We start from the raw sequence: 15373 nt of genomic DNA, 5'->3' as shown, positions 1-15373 counted from the left end.
AGAACCACTGCATTAGACAGCTGAGCTGTGAACGGGGTTCACACTGTGTCGGGCGCAGAGGGCTGCATATATACCCTGGGGATGACGCTCCAATCCCGGCCTTTTGTGTCTGTCTGTGCGCTGCGGCTGGACTGACGGACGTCGTACAGATAACTTCATGCCATTGGGGCTGCACTCATTTCCATGAAAATCCTGTAAATAAAGGAAGTTTATTTTTGGTCTTCTTCAATGGTGATTGATAGGTAGCCTATTGATTTGTATCTGTACTGGGAACCTAATATGATTCAATAGCTAAATAGCCCAAAGGGATCAGAATTTAGTAGCCCATAGCCCAATATGTAGGCCTACTTGTTGGATTGTAGGCTAATTTATATGGGATACAACCAACATATCCCCCCCCCCCCCCCATTTCCAAATATGCATGCAAACATTTTTAAGACATTCGTTAGGCCTTTTCAATTATCAGGCTATATAAAATGATATAAAACTATCCGCCATTTAGCGCCAGAATAGGCTAATTGAAAGTAACAATAATTTAGGTAAAATGGCAGGCAAAAACGTTACAGTCTAAATAGACATTTTAAACATAAAATAACTGAACCCAGGCCTAATTTATGAATACGTTTCAAAATAGTTGATATGATTTAGACTAATTAATCGATTTAATTGTCAATCAAACATCAATTTACATTGCAGCATATGACGTCAATCATTTCTAATTCAAAACATGTTTGGTTAAAATATGGCTTTTTAAAAAATGGCTCAATAAGTTATTAATAGGTGCATGTGTTGGAGTTCTTTCGTGTTGATTTTCAATTATATTTGTCAACTCAACAAACAGCAACAAGAGGGGGCAGTTCCAGAAACTCCGCATGTGTAGGCTATCTCATAATCACATATAAATGAAATTACCGCCGAATTCATTAAATATAGCCTACTTCTTTATACTCGCAGGAGTAAGGCAGGCACCCCTAGGCATTTTAATGACCCATAATTCAATTAACCGCCTCCGTCACATCATTGATTTCTGGGAAAAAGCTGCTGAAAGTTGAATTGTGAAAAGTCGGGCCGCCAGTATAATTGCTCAAGACACAGAGATGTGGGGGCTGGGCTGGAGTGGTCGTGTATAAATAGTGTGCTCTCAAATACACAGTCATAACAGCAGGAGTAGTGATCTCACCTCTTCTCCACCCATTCTATATCTACTGCTAGCACCCAACGAACTGCACCGAGAGCAGTAGTTACAGACAAAAGGCACACTTCTTAATATACGGTGGATTCCCGTGTTTAATCTGGACCACTAAAAGCCACGATGGAAGAACTTACGGCGTTCGTGTCGAAATCTTTCGATCAGAAGACCAGCAAGGAGAGCAGCAAGGAGAGCATCACGTACAGGGAAGTTTTGGAGAGTGGCTTGGCTCGGGCGAGGGAGCTGGGCAACTCGGAGAGCAGCCTGCAGGACATAACGGAGGGCAATGGCCACTGTCCGGTGCATCTGTTCAAGGAACACGTCGAGATGTCGGAAAAGGACAAACTCAAGGACTTTAATGTTTCGAGGGCGTCAGAAGGTAAGTTTTTGTTGCCGCGATCCCCCATTTTGTGCCGGAAAAAAATGTCTGATGAAGTGTGCAGTGTTGTGTTGATGTGGAGGAGCGACCGATTTCACATTTTTTTTGCGTAGCGAAAATCCGTGGCAAGTATTAGTTTGGATCGTATAAGATAAGACACAGTGGTTCTCAAAGTGGATTGCATGGATTCTCAGGGTTCCTTTTTTTGAGGGTTCTAAATTGACCCTTACACGTCTGTAACTCTCTGACTCTGACAGTATACAAATGGAACCAAATGGACCCGTTAGGGTCCATTTGGTTCCATTTGTATACTGTCAGAGTTAAGGGGAGACCTTGACATTTAAAAGTTTGAGAACCATTGGTATAAGCACACGTTTTCACTTTATTTAGGCATATTATACATACGTACCGCATTTGGATTTGTAACGGATAGGTGTTTCTTTTATTCCTTACATGCAGGTAAACCTATAGCCTATAGGCTATACAGTCTAAAGGGCCATTCACACTGAGCACTATAACTATAACAATAACAAATATAGTTTTAAATTTTGTTCTAAGTCAAGTGGATCACACCAACTATTTAAAAAAAATACAATGGTGAACTATAATAGTTATAGTTATCTTTATATAGTGCTCAGTGTGGGCTAAAGCATGTCCATCGTCTCAACTATTTTGCTGAAATACAGCCTCACATCAGACCCAATGTTTGTAGAAAACATCGTCTTACAACAGCAGTTAATTCCTGTAAACTTTATTATTAATACTATCGAACAAGAATTTGGCAATTTGTTGCAGTTTTCAAAATATTACTCCTCCGTTAGGCTAACGTTAAATAGCCTAATTGTTTATCAATTGCATCCGAGTATGCCTATTTTCTACTCAGCATTCACTTGAATAGAGTTCAGTAAATAGGTTTGTTTGTAATATGACATGACTTACTGTGTAATTATTATAGCCTTAGTTTACAGCAGGTGCACAGTATATGTCAGCTTTCTTTAAATACAGTAGCCTATATCAGGTACAGTATAGGCCTATTATTGTCACACCGGTTTACAGGTGTAAAATGTGTTTAAAACAATACTGTACTTCACGCATAGAAATAGAAAATAGGCCTACAGGATTTTCCCAGCAAAGGAAATAGGCCTATTCTATAGCTAGGTTGTGTAATAGTTTCGACTGGGAAATATTGTGTATATGTGCAATAAGATGCAAACAGCATGGTAAACGGTATAGGCATACACACAACCTGCTACTATTATTAACACCAACGCTAATATATCAAAATAAAACAAATCTGTATAGACCCTTATAGCGTGTATGTGTGAAATAAGCTATACACATTTTAAGTATTAATTAAAAGAAAGTAACAAGGTTTGCCGTGTTACAGAGCCTATAAGACATTATTTACAAATGCTACTATTTGACTTCATCTCGATATTTGTCTTTACTCTGTCTTTAAATCCGTTGTAGCTAGCCTACCTGTATTAGCTTATTGCATTCTGGGCTGCACATATGGGACTGCAAAACTTGCAAACTTGTATTGCTGTCATATAGTCAACCCATCGGCCTATATTATTAAGGCCCGCTTGTAGGCTGGCTGCAATTGTGTGTGTGTGTGTGTGTGTGTGTGTGTGTGTGTGTGTGTGTGTGTGTGTGTGTGTGTGTGTGTGTGTGTGTGTGTGTGTGTGTGTGTGTGTGTGTGTGTGTGTGTGTGTGTGTGTGTGTGTGTGTGTGTGTGTGTGAGAGAGAGAGAGAGAGTTTGTGAGAGAGGGAGAGAGAGAGAGAGAGAGAGAGAGAGAGAGAGACAGACAGACAGACATGTGTGTGAGGTGTTCGTGAGTGACAGCTCCAGGAGTGTGTGCGATAAGATGTCCAACAAACGTATTTATTTTTGTTTAATTATACGGGTCATTTAACAGGGATATATGAGTGTAAGGAGAAAAAAGAGGACGTGAAATCGGAGGACGAGGACGCACAGAGCAAACTGAAACAGCGGCGGAGCAGGACGAACTTTACCCTGGAGCAGCTCAACGAGCTGGAGAGGCTCTTCGACGAGACCCACTACCCCGATGCGTTCATGCGGGAGGAGCTCAGCCAGCGGCTGGGCTTGTCGGAGGCCCGAGTCCAGGTAAGGAATGGGATGGATGATGATGGTGGCCTCTATTAAAGTGGTTCTCAACCTTTTCAGGCCGTGACCCCCCAGAATAATCATATTTGAACTGGGGACCCCCCAGATAAATATTGCGTTGCAAGGAGTTGTGAGCTTGCAGATCTGCTATTTTCACAAATTTTAACGCTTTCTTATATTATTTGAAAATTTGGCCAATGTTTGACCAGTTTTATAGTATTTTGGTGACTACTTTTGATGCAGAGATATTAAAATTGTCACTTTACTGTCATCGGGGAGCCCCCACAAATCCTGTGGGGACCCTCCTGGGGGTCCCGACCGACAGGTTGAGAACCACTGCTCTAAATCAATGGCGCGCAAACTTTTCCCATGCATGTCAACGACCCCGAAATGTATTATGTTTTTGGCCGCTGCTGGACCCCCATCTGAAAAGATTTTGTGCCAGGGACCCCATATACACGTGTTGTTGTGTTGTTAAAACGTTTCAAAAAATATTAGATTGTTTTTTTGTTTTTTGTTTAAAAATATTCAAGATTTTTTTTGGGGAAAATTAGCAAATCCACAAGCCCACAATGCATCGTCATGTGAGGCCTTGTGAGCTTATAGATAGGCTATTTCTTTTTTTCAAATAGCCGTTGTAGCCTAAGTGGTATAACTGATTTTGATGCTATTTTAACTCATTTGGCTGGGGACCCCCTGGAACCCCGTCGTCAAGGTCCTCGGACCCCACTTTGAGAAACACAGCTCTAAATCAAAAATTAACATCACTGACGAAACGGAATTATACGGTTTTTGAAACAGAAATGTCCTGTGACAAATGAGTGGATATACAAAGGTTTATGGAGACGGCGTCTCGATTCATTCCCAAACAGCCCTGCTTGACAGACAGTCCATGGGAAATAGATAGATAGAACGAACACAATATTAGAAATTAATCTTGATTGGGGCCAACAATGTGTAGGTTAGCAAACATTCACTGGCCCATTTTGAAATATTAGTTAGGCTATAACCTTTCAAATAAAAAATATTTGGTGAAAATATTATGCAATTACAATAGCTAATGTTTCATGGGCAATTATTCAATTATATATTGTATTTTGGCTATAGATGTTGGAGTTTATGGTTATTTTTGAATACAGGCTCCAACTTGTTCAGCATCTTCTAATCTAATACAATTAATTTATTCTAGTTTCTTATTGACGGGCTTATGGCCAACCATAAGGAGGAATGGGCCTACTTAAAACATAAATTATTTTGTAAGCAGTGACAGTCATATATTGAGATTTGCAAAACGGAAAATGCGTAATAAGCCTATACTGTAGGCTACTACACTACTAAACCATGCATGCAACATTTCGCTGCTGTACCTGTTTGAGTGAACGACAAACAAACCCCTCTTGATTCTTGATGCATGGGTTTAATACTTAGACGAACAATTATTTTTACAATCAAGAGTAAACAGCTTAAGTCCACGGACTTTTAGGCTAAAAGTTTAATGATAGCTTTAACTCATTTAGTAGGCCAAGGTTTTTTTGCAAGGTTAGTGCAAAACAGTCTTGATTTGCATTATTTTGCTTCATGACTTGCAGTCTACTGATTTAATTCAGAATCAATCTTCAAACAACTGAACAGTCAGGCAGTGAAGCTATAGCCTACGTCGAATGGTGAGCCTGTAGGCCTACCTCAATGGTTGCACCAATTGCTTATGTTATGTGCCTTGGAAAATCTTACCACATCATTAAAATTAATGAAGAGATTGAACGGCTGCTTCGGGGGACACGCTTTTTATGTCACTCACCTCGTTTCACTGCTCATTTTCTTTGCAATATCTGCCATTGGCTTGATGTACTGTTCCCATAAAAACAGATTAGAAATAACTCAATTCCTTCGCAACAACTCCGCTGCTGTTAAGCTATCTTTGTTGGGGTGAATAAGATACATTACATCGCTTTGGAGACGAGCGACTACCATTTTGATTTAGGCCAATTCACTCGCTTTTACAGCGGAACCCCAAAAATCTCTATGTGCTGACTACAATTATCCACGCCATTTAACATATCTTTAAATCAGTGGTTCTCAACATGGGGCTCGGGACCCCCAGCGGGGTCCCCACATGATTTTGGGGGCGGGGTCCCCAGATAACAATTTAAGGACTTATACGACCTTTTAATACCTCAAAAAAAGAAAAGAAAGAAAAAGACCATTACTGCATCAAAATTAATCAACAAACTACTTTAAAACTGGTTCAACATTTGCCAAATTGTCAAATGATATAAGAAAGAGACAAAAAAAAAGAAAATAGCCGATCTACAAGCTCACAAGGCCTCATGAGCGTTGTGAGTTATAGTTCTTTTTTCTCCTTTCTTTTTCGTAAAAAAATAATCATTCGAAAGCAACCATTTTAACATTTTAATTTCTTTGGCTATTCAAAAATAGCAGATACAAGCTCATAGCGCTGCACCTATAGTGCCGGCGCTATGAGGCTCATGAGCTTGTAGCTCTGCTATTTTTGAAAAATCGTGAACCCCAAATCCATTGAAAGTGAATTTCATAGCATGTTGCTGATCGAAGGTGCATTCAGTGCACAGTGAACAGAAGCCCAGCTGTCAGGAATCTAATTGAAAGTTATGAGAGCTTGGTGGTGGAGCAGGCAGTAATTCCATTACGACTAATATCTTTCGGTTTCTGGTGCAGAGCTAAATTAAATGTCATTATTCACTGTCTCTAATAAAAATCAAAAGGAAATGAGATTAGGGTATTTGTGAAGCGCATCATTGAGTGGTCCTTAATGAAGAAATAACTGTCTGAACCAGTGTATAGTTCACTTTGCTTAACATACTGGCACGTAATTGGAATTGATCCCGAGCTGTCTGATATTAGTCTAGAATTTATCTAAAGTTTTTTCTGTGTCAATACAAAAACGCCTCTGATTTTTATAAACACCCTTTTTTCCCTACCAGCCTCTGTTATTGGGCTGGTTCTGATAGATTGAATTACAAACCGATGCCTATTATATACATTCATGTTAATTTACCAAATAGGACTATATTTCGACCCATGGTAATTTATAATAATAATAATTATATCCTAGGCTAGCATAATAATAATTATAATAATAATATAATAACAATGAATCGTTAGGCCCTATATATTATAATACGTCATTATAATTAATAGTTTAATAGGCTACTATTGCCATCATTTTGTCGTATACAAAAATCATGAATGTGCTATAAACAGCAAGCTACACACTTACAACATGGCAGCATGTCAATAGTGTATTGCCTACTTTATCGACACGCGTATTATTGCTGTCCCATCGACACATGTTCAAACGATGTTCTTGTAACTTAAAATGGCTCCGGCACCTTGAGTAATTAGTGTTCGCCCTTTGTGGTCCGCAGTGGTCCGCACAGTCGCTAATTCTGCAACTGTAAATGATAATCATTACAGGGTCGGAGGGGAGAGGAGATAATGGGTTTCAAGAAGGCAAATGATGTTGATGATGATTAACAATAAGGTGTAGAGCCTACAGCCGCTGCTCCAAGCTATAGTGAGCAAATTAGTCGATGGTTAATGGAGCATTTTCAACCTCCATAGCCTATGGATTTTTTTTCCTTCTTGACGCCCCCAAACTATTTGATTAACTTGGAAATAATTTTGTAGCTAAAGGCTATGCGTTGCAGACTGGTCTTTTTTTTATAGCTATATTATAAATTAGCATAGGCCTGCTGAATATCAATTGAAATATTAATATTATTATTTTAATCAGATATAGGCCTATATAGAATAAGAATGATGAATAAAGATTGTATTTCTTTTATTATTTTGTATATTGGGTTTCTGGGCTTAATAGATTATATGTATATGATTTCAATTACAGGTTTGGTTTCAAAACAGAAGAGCAAAATGTCGAAAACAAGAAAACCAGATGCACAAAGGTAAATTTCTAAGTAAGGATTTTGTTCAACCTTTTGAAAGGCATTTTTACTTGATTTATACTTTTTATGTTTAAAAAATATATATATGTTTTTATTCTCATGTGTGCTGAATTTGAATTTACACAAGTTTCTTTGTACAATGGACTGCCTCTAGTTTTACGTGTTAGCAAAAATTCTTGGTAGCATTTTAACTGCAAGTGGAAATCTGTGACCTGCTGCCTCCTGATCTCACGCTACAACAACTGTCTGGCTGTCTGACAGACATCTCTCCCTTCTCTGCAGGTGTTATTCTGGGCACTGCCAGTCACCTTGACGCGTGCAGAGTAGCTCCCTATGTCAATATGGGAGCCCTACGGATGCCCTTCCAACAGGTAGGCCACATTCTCATATCCAAATAAATGGGAGTTAACAAGGCTCCAAGAAGTGTTATCTGTAATTGGTGAACCATTTTGAGAATGGCCGTTTTGAGAATAACTTGAAACCACATAATGTGTGTGGCTGTTCAGACACAAATCTGTTAACTGCGTAAGCCTATAATTGAACAGTATCAATGTAGGCAGTGTTTCACTTTCTTAGCAAAAATATGACTGCTCAGCATTTTGGAGAGTACTGTAGGGAGGTGATCACTCAGAAAACGGGGGAAAAAAGGCAGATGAAACTTCTGTGTGTGTGTGTGTGTGTGTGTGTGTGTGTGTGTGTGTGTGTGTGTGTGTGTGTGTGTGTGTGTGTGTGTGTGTGTGTGTGTGTGTGCGCGTGTGTGTGTGTGTGTGTGCGTGTGTGCATGGCTGTGTGTGTGTGTGTGTGTGTGTGTGTGTGTGTGTGTGTGTGTGTGTGTGTGTGTGTGTGTGTGTGTGTGTGTGTGTGTGTGTTTGTGTGGGTGTGTGCATTTGAGTGCACGTGTGTGTGTGTGTGTGTGTGTGTGTGTGTGTGTGTGTGTGTGTGTGTGTATGTACACAGTATCTTAGTTTAGCTCTTGTCTTACATAATAGAGCAGGCCAAGACCATACTTTCTGTAAGTCTATAGCCTTGTAAAGTGTCTTCTTAAGACAACTTGTTGGGATTTGGCACTATATAAATATAATTGATTGGGGAAAAAAGTTAGCTATTAGATGTAATAAATCATGTTAGACTTTGTACGTACGCTACATGTGTGTATATGAGATGGGTGAAAGGAAGAACTCAACCTTAGCTCACTTTTTTCACCTCCTGGTTGTGTTGAGGGGGTCGGTAGGGGAGCAAGTGTGGTGTGAAGGGAGAGGAGAGGTGGACAGACATATGATCTGCTGCTATAACTGCACAGTAAAAAAAAGAAAGAAGAAGTGAGTGTTACGGCTCCATCTTTACACTCTCAAAGTTAAATGTACACTCAGGATATCTCGGTGTGTCTTTTGCATCCTGGGTTCTTGCGTTGTCTGCCTCACCCCTGTGAAAAAGCCCCGGCCTAATTAAGCGGCAGGCGCGAGCACATAAAAGAGATGATGAAAGGAGGGAATGGAGGGGGTTCTGATGGATATTGGCGTTGAGCTGCGCTGGCAGGGGTGGAGGCACGAGGCCTGCATACTGAGAGAGAGGTTCAACTATACGAGGCTGAGACAAGCACCGTGGCAGCGCACGTACTGTAGGCCGCACTGACACTTCACACCAAAGATATCACAATGCACCCGAGGAATGGAAAAGGCCAGTCAAGACACACAAAGATAGGTTAGGCCATGTGTATGTGGGACAAATATGTACGAATGCATGCATGGTCCACAGACAGTTACACAAGTACTCACTTGCCTGGACACACGTTGTGCAATGTGCCCGTGCACACCAGGGCCGCACACGCACACACACTCACACGCTCACACGCACATACACATGCACGTGCGCGCACACACACACACACACACACACACACACACACACACACACACACACACACTCACACTCACACTCACACTTACACACACACACACACACACACACACACACACACACACACACACACACACAGGCAAATGTTCACCACCTGTTGGGGACTGATCAGTTTCTGTCATGTCCCTTCCAATTTCAGAGATGGAACAGCTCCAGGCAGAATTGCTTTACAAATTAGGTTTCATGAGAGAGTCGATCGTTTTTTGGCGAGTCATTCTGTGTTTTATTTAGACATTATGAAGAATGTGCATCCGTAGATCTGTAGAATTTAAGTTGCTATTTCAGTTTGAAACCTGCAGGCAAATCAAATATGCGGAGGGGCTCCCTGTGTGCAGCAGTTTGTGTTTGGGACTCGTGTTATTGCTATGCTGAGCAAATATGAGTAGCGTGCCTCATGAAAGGCACATTTTGTGGTTTATATTAATTTTCCCTTAAACAACTTAAATTTTAGTAATTTTCAGTGTTTTAAAGCATTTTGAAATCACGTTAAGTGAAAAATTGGTCGGAATGGCTAGCCAAGTTAAAACTGACTATAGCCTACTTTGCATGAAATGAAATGTTATTTGGGTTGGATGAGAAATCACGAAACAGTGTAGTTTTCCTATTGCTTCCTGCGGTGTTTGAAACACATGAGAAATGGCATGAGGCAGCTCAGTTCCCTCTATGAAGTAAGAGGATGCCTAATTTTCACCTACTTCTCATAAAATAAATGCCAAGAATGTGAAACTGATATTCTATGCTCCTTATGACTTCTTCTTCCCTATGCTTAGGAATATGTCTGGATAAATATTTATAACTCCAAATAATGTGAATATCTTTTTAGTGCAAAGTTGTTTATTTATGCAATTGAATACATTATTAGAGGCAGTGCATATTTCCAAGGGTATAATGGAGTTCTCACTGTGGATTAAACAAATCTGTGCTGGATCCTAGAAAGACTTTGATTCTCGACTATTAAATTGGATATGGTGTCTGAGACCAATGTATGATTCATTAACTTTTAGAATAGCTGACATGAAAAAGGGGCTAAAGCTCAGGGCACAGCCCTTAACTATTTTCTTAGAAAACACACTGTAAGCAACGGCTCTGAGGGGGTAAAACTTTGACGGGGAAATTTAATAGTGTCAGACTGTGAAACCTAAATCCTTTGACTCTCTTCACACACACATGGCCTGAGGGGACTGGTGGGAATGACTAAACCCTGGCTTTGTGTTCTGGCTGTCCCACAGGTCCAAGCTCAGCTCCAGTTAGAGGGCGTGGCTCACTCCCACCCCCACCTGCACCCTCACCTGGCTGCTCACGCCCCCTACCTGATGTTCCCGCCCCCTCCCTTCGGACTACCAATCGCGTCGCTGGCCGACTCGGCCTCGGCGGCGGCGGCGGTGGCAGCGGCTGCCAAGAGCAACAGCAAGAACTCGAGCATCGCCGACCTGCGACTCAAGGCAAGGAAACATACCGAGGCTCTGGGACTCTGACCCCACCGGGCTGCCCCTCCGCTCGCCTGATGCCCATAATCGCCTCTCACACGAGACTGAGCCTGTGAAAGGGCCTTGACACTCACAGCTAAAACTAAACTAAACAAAAAAAAAAACACTGAGCGAGAATGAAAGGGAGAAACGCAGACACAGAGAGAGAGGGGGGAGAGAGAGAATGTGTGTGAGAGAGTAAAGGGGGAGAAACAGTGGAGGAAGGAAGAAAGAAAAGAGAAAAAATGAAAGAAAGAAGGAGGGAGCGAGAAAATTGTCACAAAACCAGCTGCCAAAACAAACCACTTTTAGAGAACGGTAATTAAATACCAATGAAATCACCTTTTACTTTTCGCCCAACAGGCAGGACTTCTACGGGGCCAATGGCTCAGTCCACTCCAGGCACAGATCACAACCCCAGGACCGTACAAACACATGTGGATGTCTGTCTGAGGGCCGGGCCGGGCCGGCTGTTCAGACGGGGGAAGGCGTTCTTACAAAGCAAAGTGGCAGGCAGCAGGGCAGCAGCAGGGTCAAAACTAGAGCTTCACTGATGCCGTGGCCCGCCATGTTGACATTTGCAGTGGCTTGAGCATGAGCTGAGGTCGATGGGGGGATACAGAACCACATACCTTCGAGACATTGGACCGGCTCTCACTTTTATGACCCCATCCCCACCACCACCGCCTCCCTCCACATGCCCCGCACCCCCACCGAAAAAAAAAAAGAAAATAAAGAAAATAGCATAAAAAGGCCATATTTGTCTCTCCAACCACTGTGTTCCCTGCTGCTGCCAAGTGCATGAGTACCAATGGAGGTTATCAGACCTTTATGGGGCTGGCCTCTGTCCCATATCTTTATGCTCAACAACTGTTTTTTAACACTGCCATGCAAACATGCCAACTATACCCTTCCTCATCCATAAAGTGAAAAGTCACTGGCCTCCATTAGGGTTTGATGTCCGTATGCTATGGACTTGTGTTATAACAAAAGCAACAAATCCTTTCTTCTTTTTTCCGAGGAGGGAAGAGACATGTTATTCTGTGTCGTCGGGCATGTGTCAGAAAGACCACGTTTTGCATTCTCCGAGTCCTCACATTGCGCTCTCTCTCTTTCCTGATTTATTTCTGTTTATTGTGCTGTATCCTGGGTAAAGAAGTGAAGATAGCCTTTGCACTTCAGGTCTTGTATGTGGGTGTTTACAAATGGCACTACAAGCAGACTACTTTACTAAATGAGGGGAGGGGTGGGGGATTTGATATCATCATGTTATCAAAAAAGGACAATATCATGGATAAAGGGTATAACTGCATTTTTTTTGTTTTGTTTTGTAATTCTGAAAATATGAAGAAAGCATCAGTTAAACTGAAATGCAATGGTGTGCAGTTTAAGTGCAATACTGTAAATAGGAAGAAAAAAGTAAAACAGCTAGCAGTTAATCCTCAATGATAAAGAGACCCAATGATTTTCAGTCTTTTTTTTAAGCACTGATATCGTTGGAGTGTTGAATTACTTTGCCAAACACACCAGTTTTTCTAAGGCAGTGTATATTATGTTAAGTTGAATAAACACATCCACAACCATGTGCCATACCCCAAATGAACTCTTATGTATTCACAACAGTTTTATATACATCCGGTATAATTATAACTTGTTGAGGTAGACACAAGCACATTTTTGGGATAAAAAAGAAAAGAAAAAAGGAACAAACAAAAAAATACCCCCAAATTAACTTGATTAACATCTGTGGAAAAAAAACCAAAACATAATGTGAAAATCCATGTAAGATCTTTGCAAATATTCATTGCAAAAATCAACAAATCCGTGTTGTAAACCAAACAAAGCTGTTAACTCTTGTTACATATGCCATTTCATGGTATGTTTGCCAAATAATCCATAGAGTTAAAATTATTGAGAACATTTGGAATGTTTTAAAATTGTTATATCCATACTACGGTTATTTTTGGGGAACTGTTAAAACGCTGCGGTCAGAGCAATCTCATACACGTAGATCCTAGCGAGGTCTACCTCTAACAATGTACAACCAATCTTTTTCTCTGTTACGAGACCTCCATCTAGAATTGTTTATCTATGTCTCTCCATTTTAAATTAAACATATGGGTGTTTTTAATTTATTATTTTGTCTCAAAGTTTATGAAAGATTAAATAGTTGAACTACAAGTGTACATTTTTTACATGGCTTTGCATTTATTTTTGTATGTTTGTTTCTTTGTTTCTTTTTCTTTTTTTAAGTGTGAAATTTGAATTGGGAGGTGTGGCTGTAGTGCTTTGTTTGCCTAAAATGTAGCGTGTCCGAGTTTACAAACATTTCAGGGATGGTTGAATTTAACAATACTCCATGGAATTTGTTGTACCCAATACCCATCACCAATTATTAGCATTTCATATGCAAGCATGCCTAAACATGAATCATCATACAGTTTATGTTTTTCCCTTTTGATTCACTAAATATGAATGTACATCTTGTACAAGTAAACTATCAATAAAGTTATAAATATTTGTACTTGAGTTTTAAAATATATTTTTTAGAGCTTTTGTATCACAAAACATTTATTGTTATGGACAAAGGCTGCACAGTGACCCATGGCTGTTGTAGAATAACCGGAATCTTGCAAAGTCTCTTTTGTCCAAATTCTAAAATCATAAATTGTAATTGATAGTGGAATATGAGCACTAGCAACATTTACAAGACAATGAGGCCAGTACGAACTACGAAGGCTAGAGTCACGGCCTTCATGTCCCGGGTATACACACTGTTATGACCTGATGCACATTTGTGCGCTTCATGTGTACCATGCCATGTTGTTTCTGATGCACAGCAGCTGTCTCACAGTGAACCTGTGAATCAATATCAATATAGGTCTAGGTCTGACATTCTCACAGACTCCATGTCAGTTCGCCCAGCTCATCACATCCAATCTGAGCCGCACACCAACAGAGAAAATTGAGCTGCTATGAAATCCAGATGCACACGCTCTTCTGCACTGGCCCCAAATCTGGAGCCCAACATTATCTACTCACTCTCTCTCTCTCTCCCTCTTACTCTCTGTGCCTCCCTCTCTCTATATCTGTCTCTCTCTCTCTGTCTCCCCCTCTCTTTCTCTTTGCCCCCCTCTCTGCCTCTATGTCTGTCTCTCTCAAACTCTAACTCTCTCTCTCTGTTAGTTAAAATGACAGAGATAGTATTGGTATGGAAAGTGGGACTGTAACTTTGTCAAATAGCAGCAAGATGGCTGTAACCGGAGTTGGGAAGCCTAAAGGAAAGTAGGAAAATAGTAGGCAAGCAAGAGATTTGAGGGATATATAGGACATCTAATCCTCTTTGAGCTCACAATTTTTTTCTTCCCAAGGAGCAATCTTTCTCCCTGTTTCAATGGCAATGATTAACTTTGAACAGATGATACAAGAAGGTCAATAGCTAGCGTATGTTTCTGTGTATACATCTGCATCTGAAATTATTAACTACCCCCCACCCAACACACGCAAACATACTTACACACCCCGTCCACTTGTTTTACCCGCACATACTAAATTTTGCACGTTCATAATGGCAGGCCTCTTTTTCAAGTGTATTAGCTTCCTTTGGGAACTTAAATCCAGATGTGTGTACACAAAGTAATTACAGCATGTGGTATAGTGCCCTATTGTCTGAACCCCATGCAGGAATTAGCTCAAATGGCGTCCTGTTGAGCCTAGTGCCCCCTAGAAGGTCGTTGCACGTTTAATTTGTACCTCTGTGCTCATACATCAAGATTGAGTGATATAGTCGCAGACTGATGGCTCCGTATTTACCCAATGACCCTTTTGGCTGGGGCCCGCTGGGCCAGGTCTGGAAATAACAGCATCCTTTTATGTGTACTAATAATTAGCTAGGCACACACAGCCATCCATCAACCTCCAATGAGCCATGGCTGCTTTGTCAACATGTTCAAGCACATAAAGCTATTTATGTTGGCTAACAAATACTGAATAATATAATAATAAGAACAGAGTGAGTGTGTGTGGTGGTGGGGTGAAACGTGGCTGTGTAAAGTATTTAGTGTACAATATGTCTAGCCTTGAATCATTTTATTGTTAATGAGCATTTGCATTCGTTTTCTTATGTATATAGTAGCCTACTGTATGAGTGTGTTGTTTTCAGAAGCAACATTGGACACAAAACTAATGTCCCTGTTTTACTCAGTTAGTTTTACTTCAATATAATTTCTCTCCTGTGGTGAATGTGCTATGATTCTCCCACATTTGAATAAACATTTTGATATCACATACACTAAATAGTAGAAAGCCTTGTCGGGTGAATACAACATTGAAAGATGAACGTTTTGTAGTCTG

General features: G+C 40.6%; 1 protein-coding gene across 4 annotated transcripts; it reads left to right on the top strand.

Moving 5' to 3' along the window:
* Window positions 1-1173: 1173 nt before the first annotated feature.
* shox (shox homeobox) lies at window positions 1174-13544 on the top strand. Of its 4 annotated transcripts, none has more exons than XM_084085291.1 (6): window positions 1174-1568; window positions 3488-3696; window positions 7580-7637; window positions 7920-8008; window positions 10784-10996; window positions 11384-13544. In XM_084085291.1, exons 1-6 carry the CDS (start codon window positions 1313-1315, stop codon window positions 11471-11473), a joined length of 915 nt encoding a protein of 304 aa, XP_083941417.1. In that variant the 5' UTR covers window positions 1174-1312; the 3' UTR covers window positions 11474-13544. The 4 variants fall into 4 exon arrangements, with proteins under 4 accessions (XP_083941417.1, XP_083941415.1, XP_083941416.1 ...); XM_084085289.1 differs by having other exon boundaries at window positions 7899-8008; XM_084085290.1 differs by having other exon boundaries at window positions 7580-7649.
* Window positions 13545-15373: the final 1829 nt, after the last annotated feature.

The sequence above is a fragment of the Gymnoscopelus microlampas genome, assembly GCF_963454915.1.
Source record: "Gymnoscopelus microlampas genome assembly, chromosome: 17".
NCBI classification, from domain to species: domain Eukaryota; kingdom Metazoa; phylum Chordata; class Actinopteri; order Myctophiformes; family Myctophidae; genus Gymnoscopelus; species Gymnoscopelus microlampas.
Note: the sequence above shows the minus strand (reverse complement) of the source record. Positions and strands in the feature narration are given on the sequence as shown.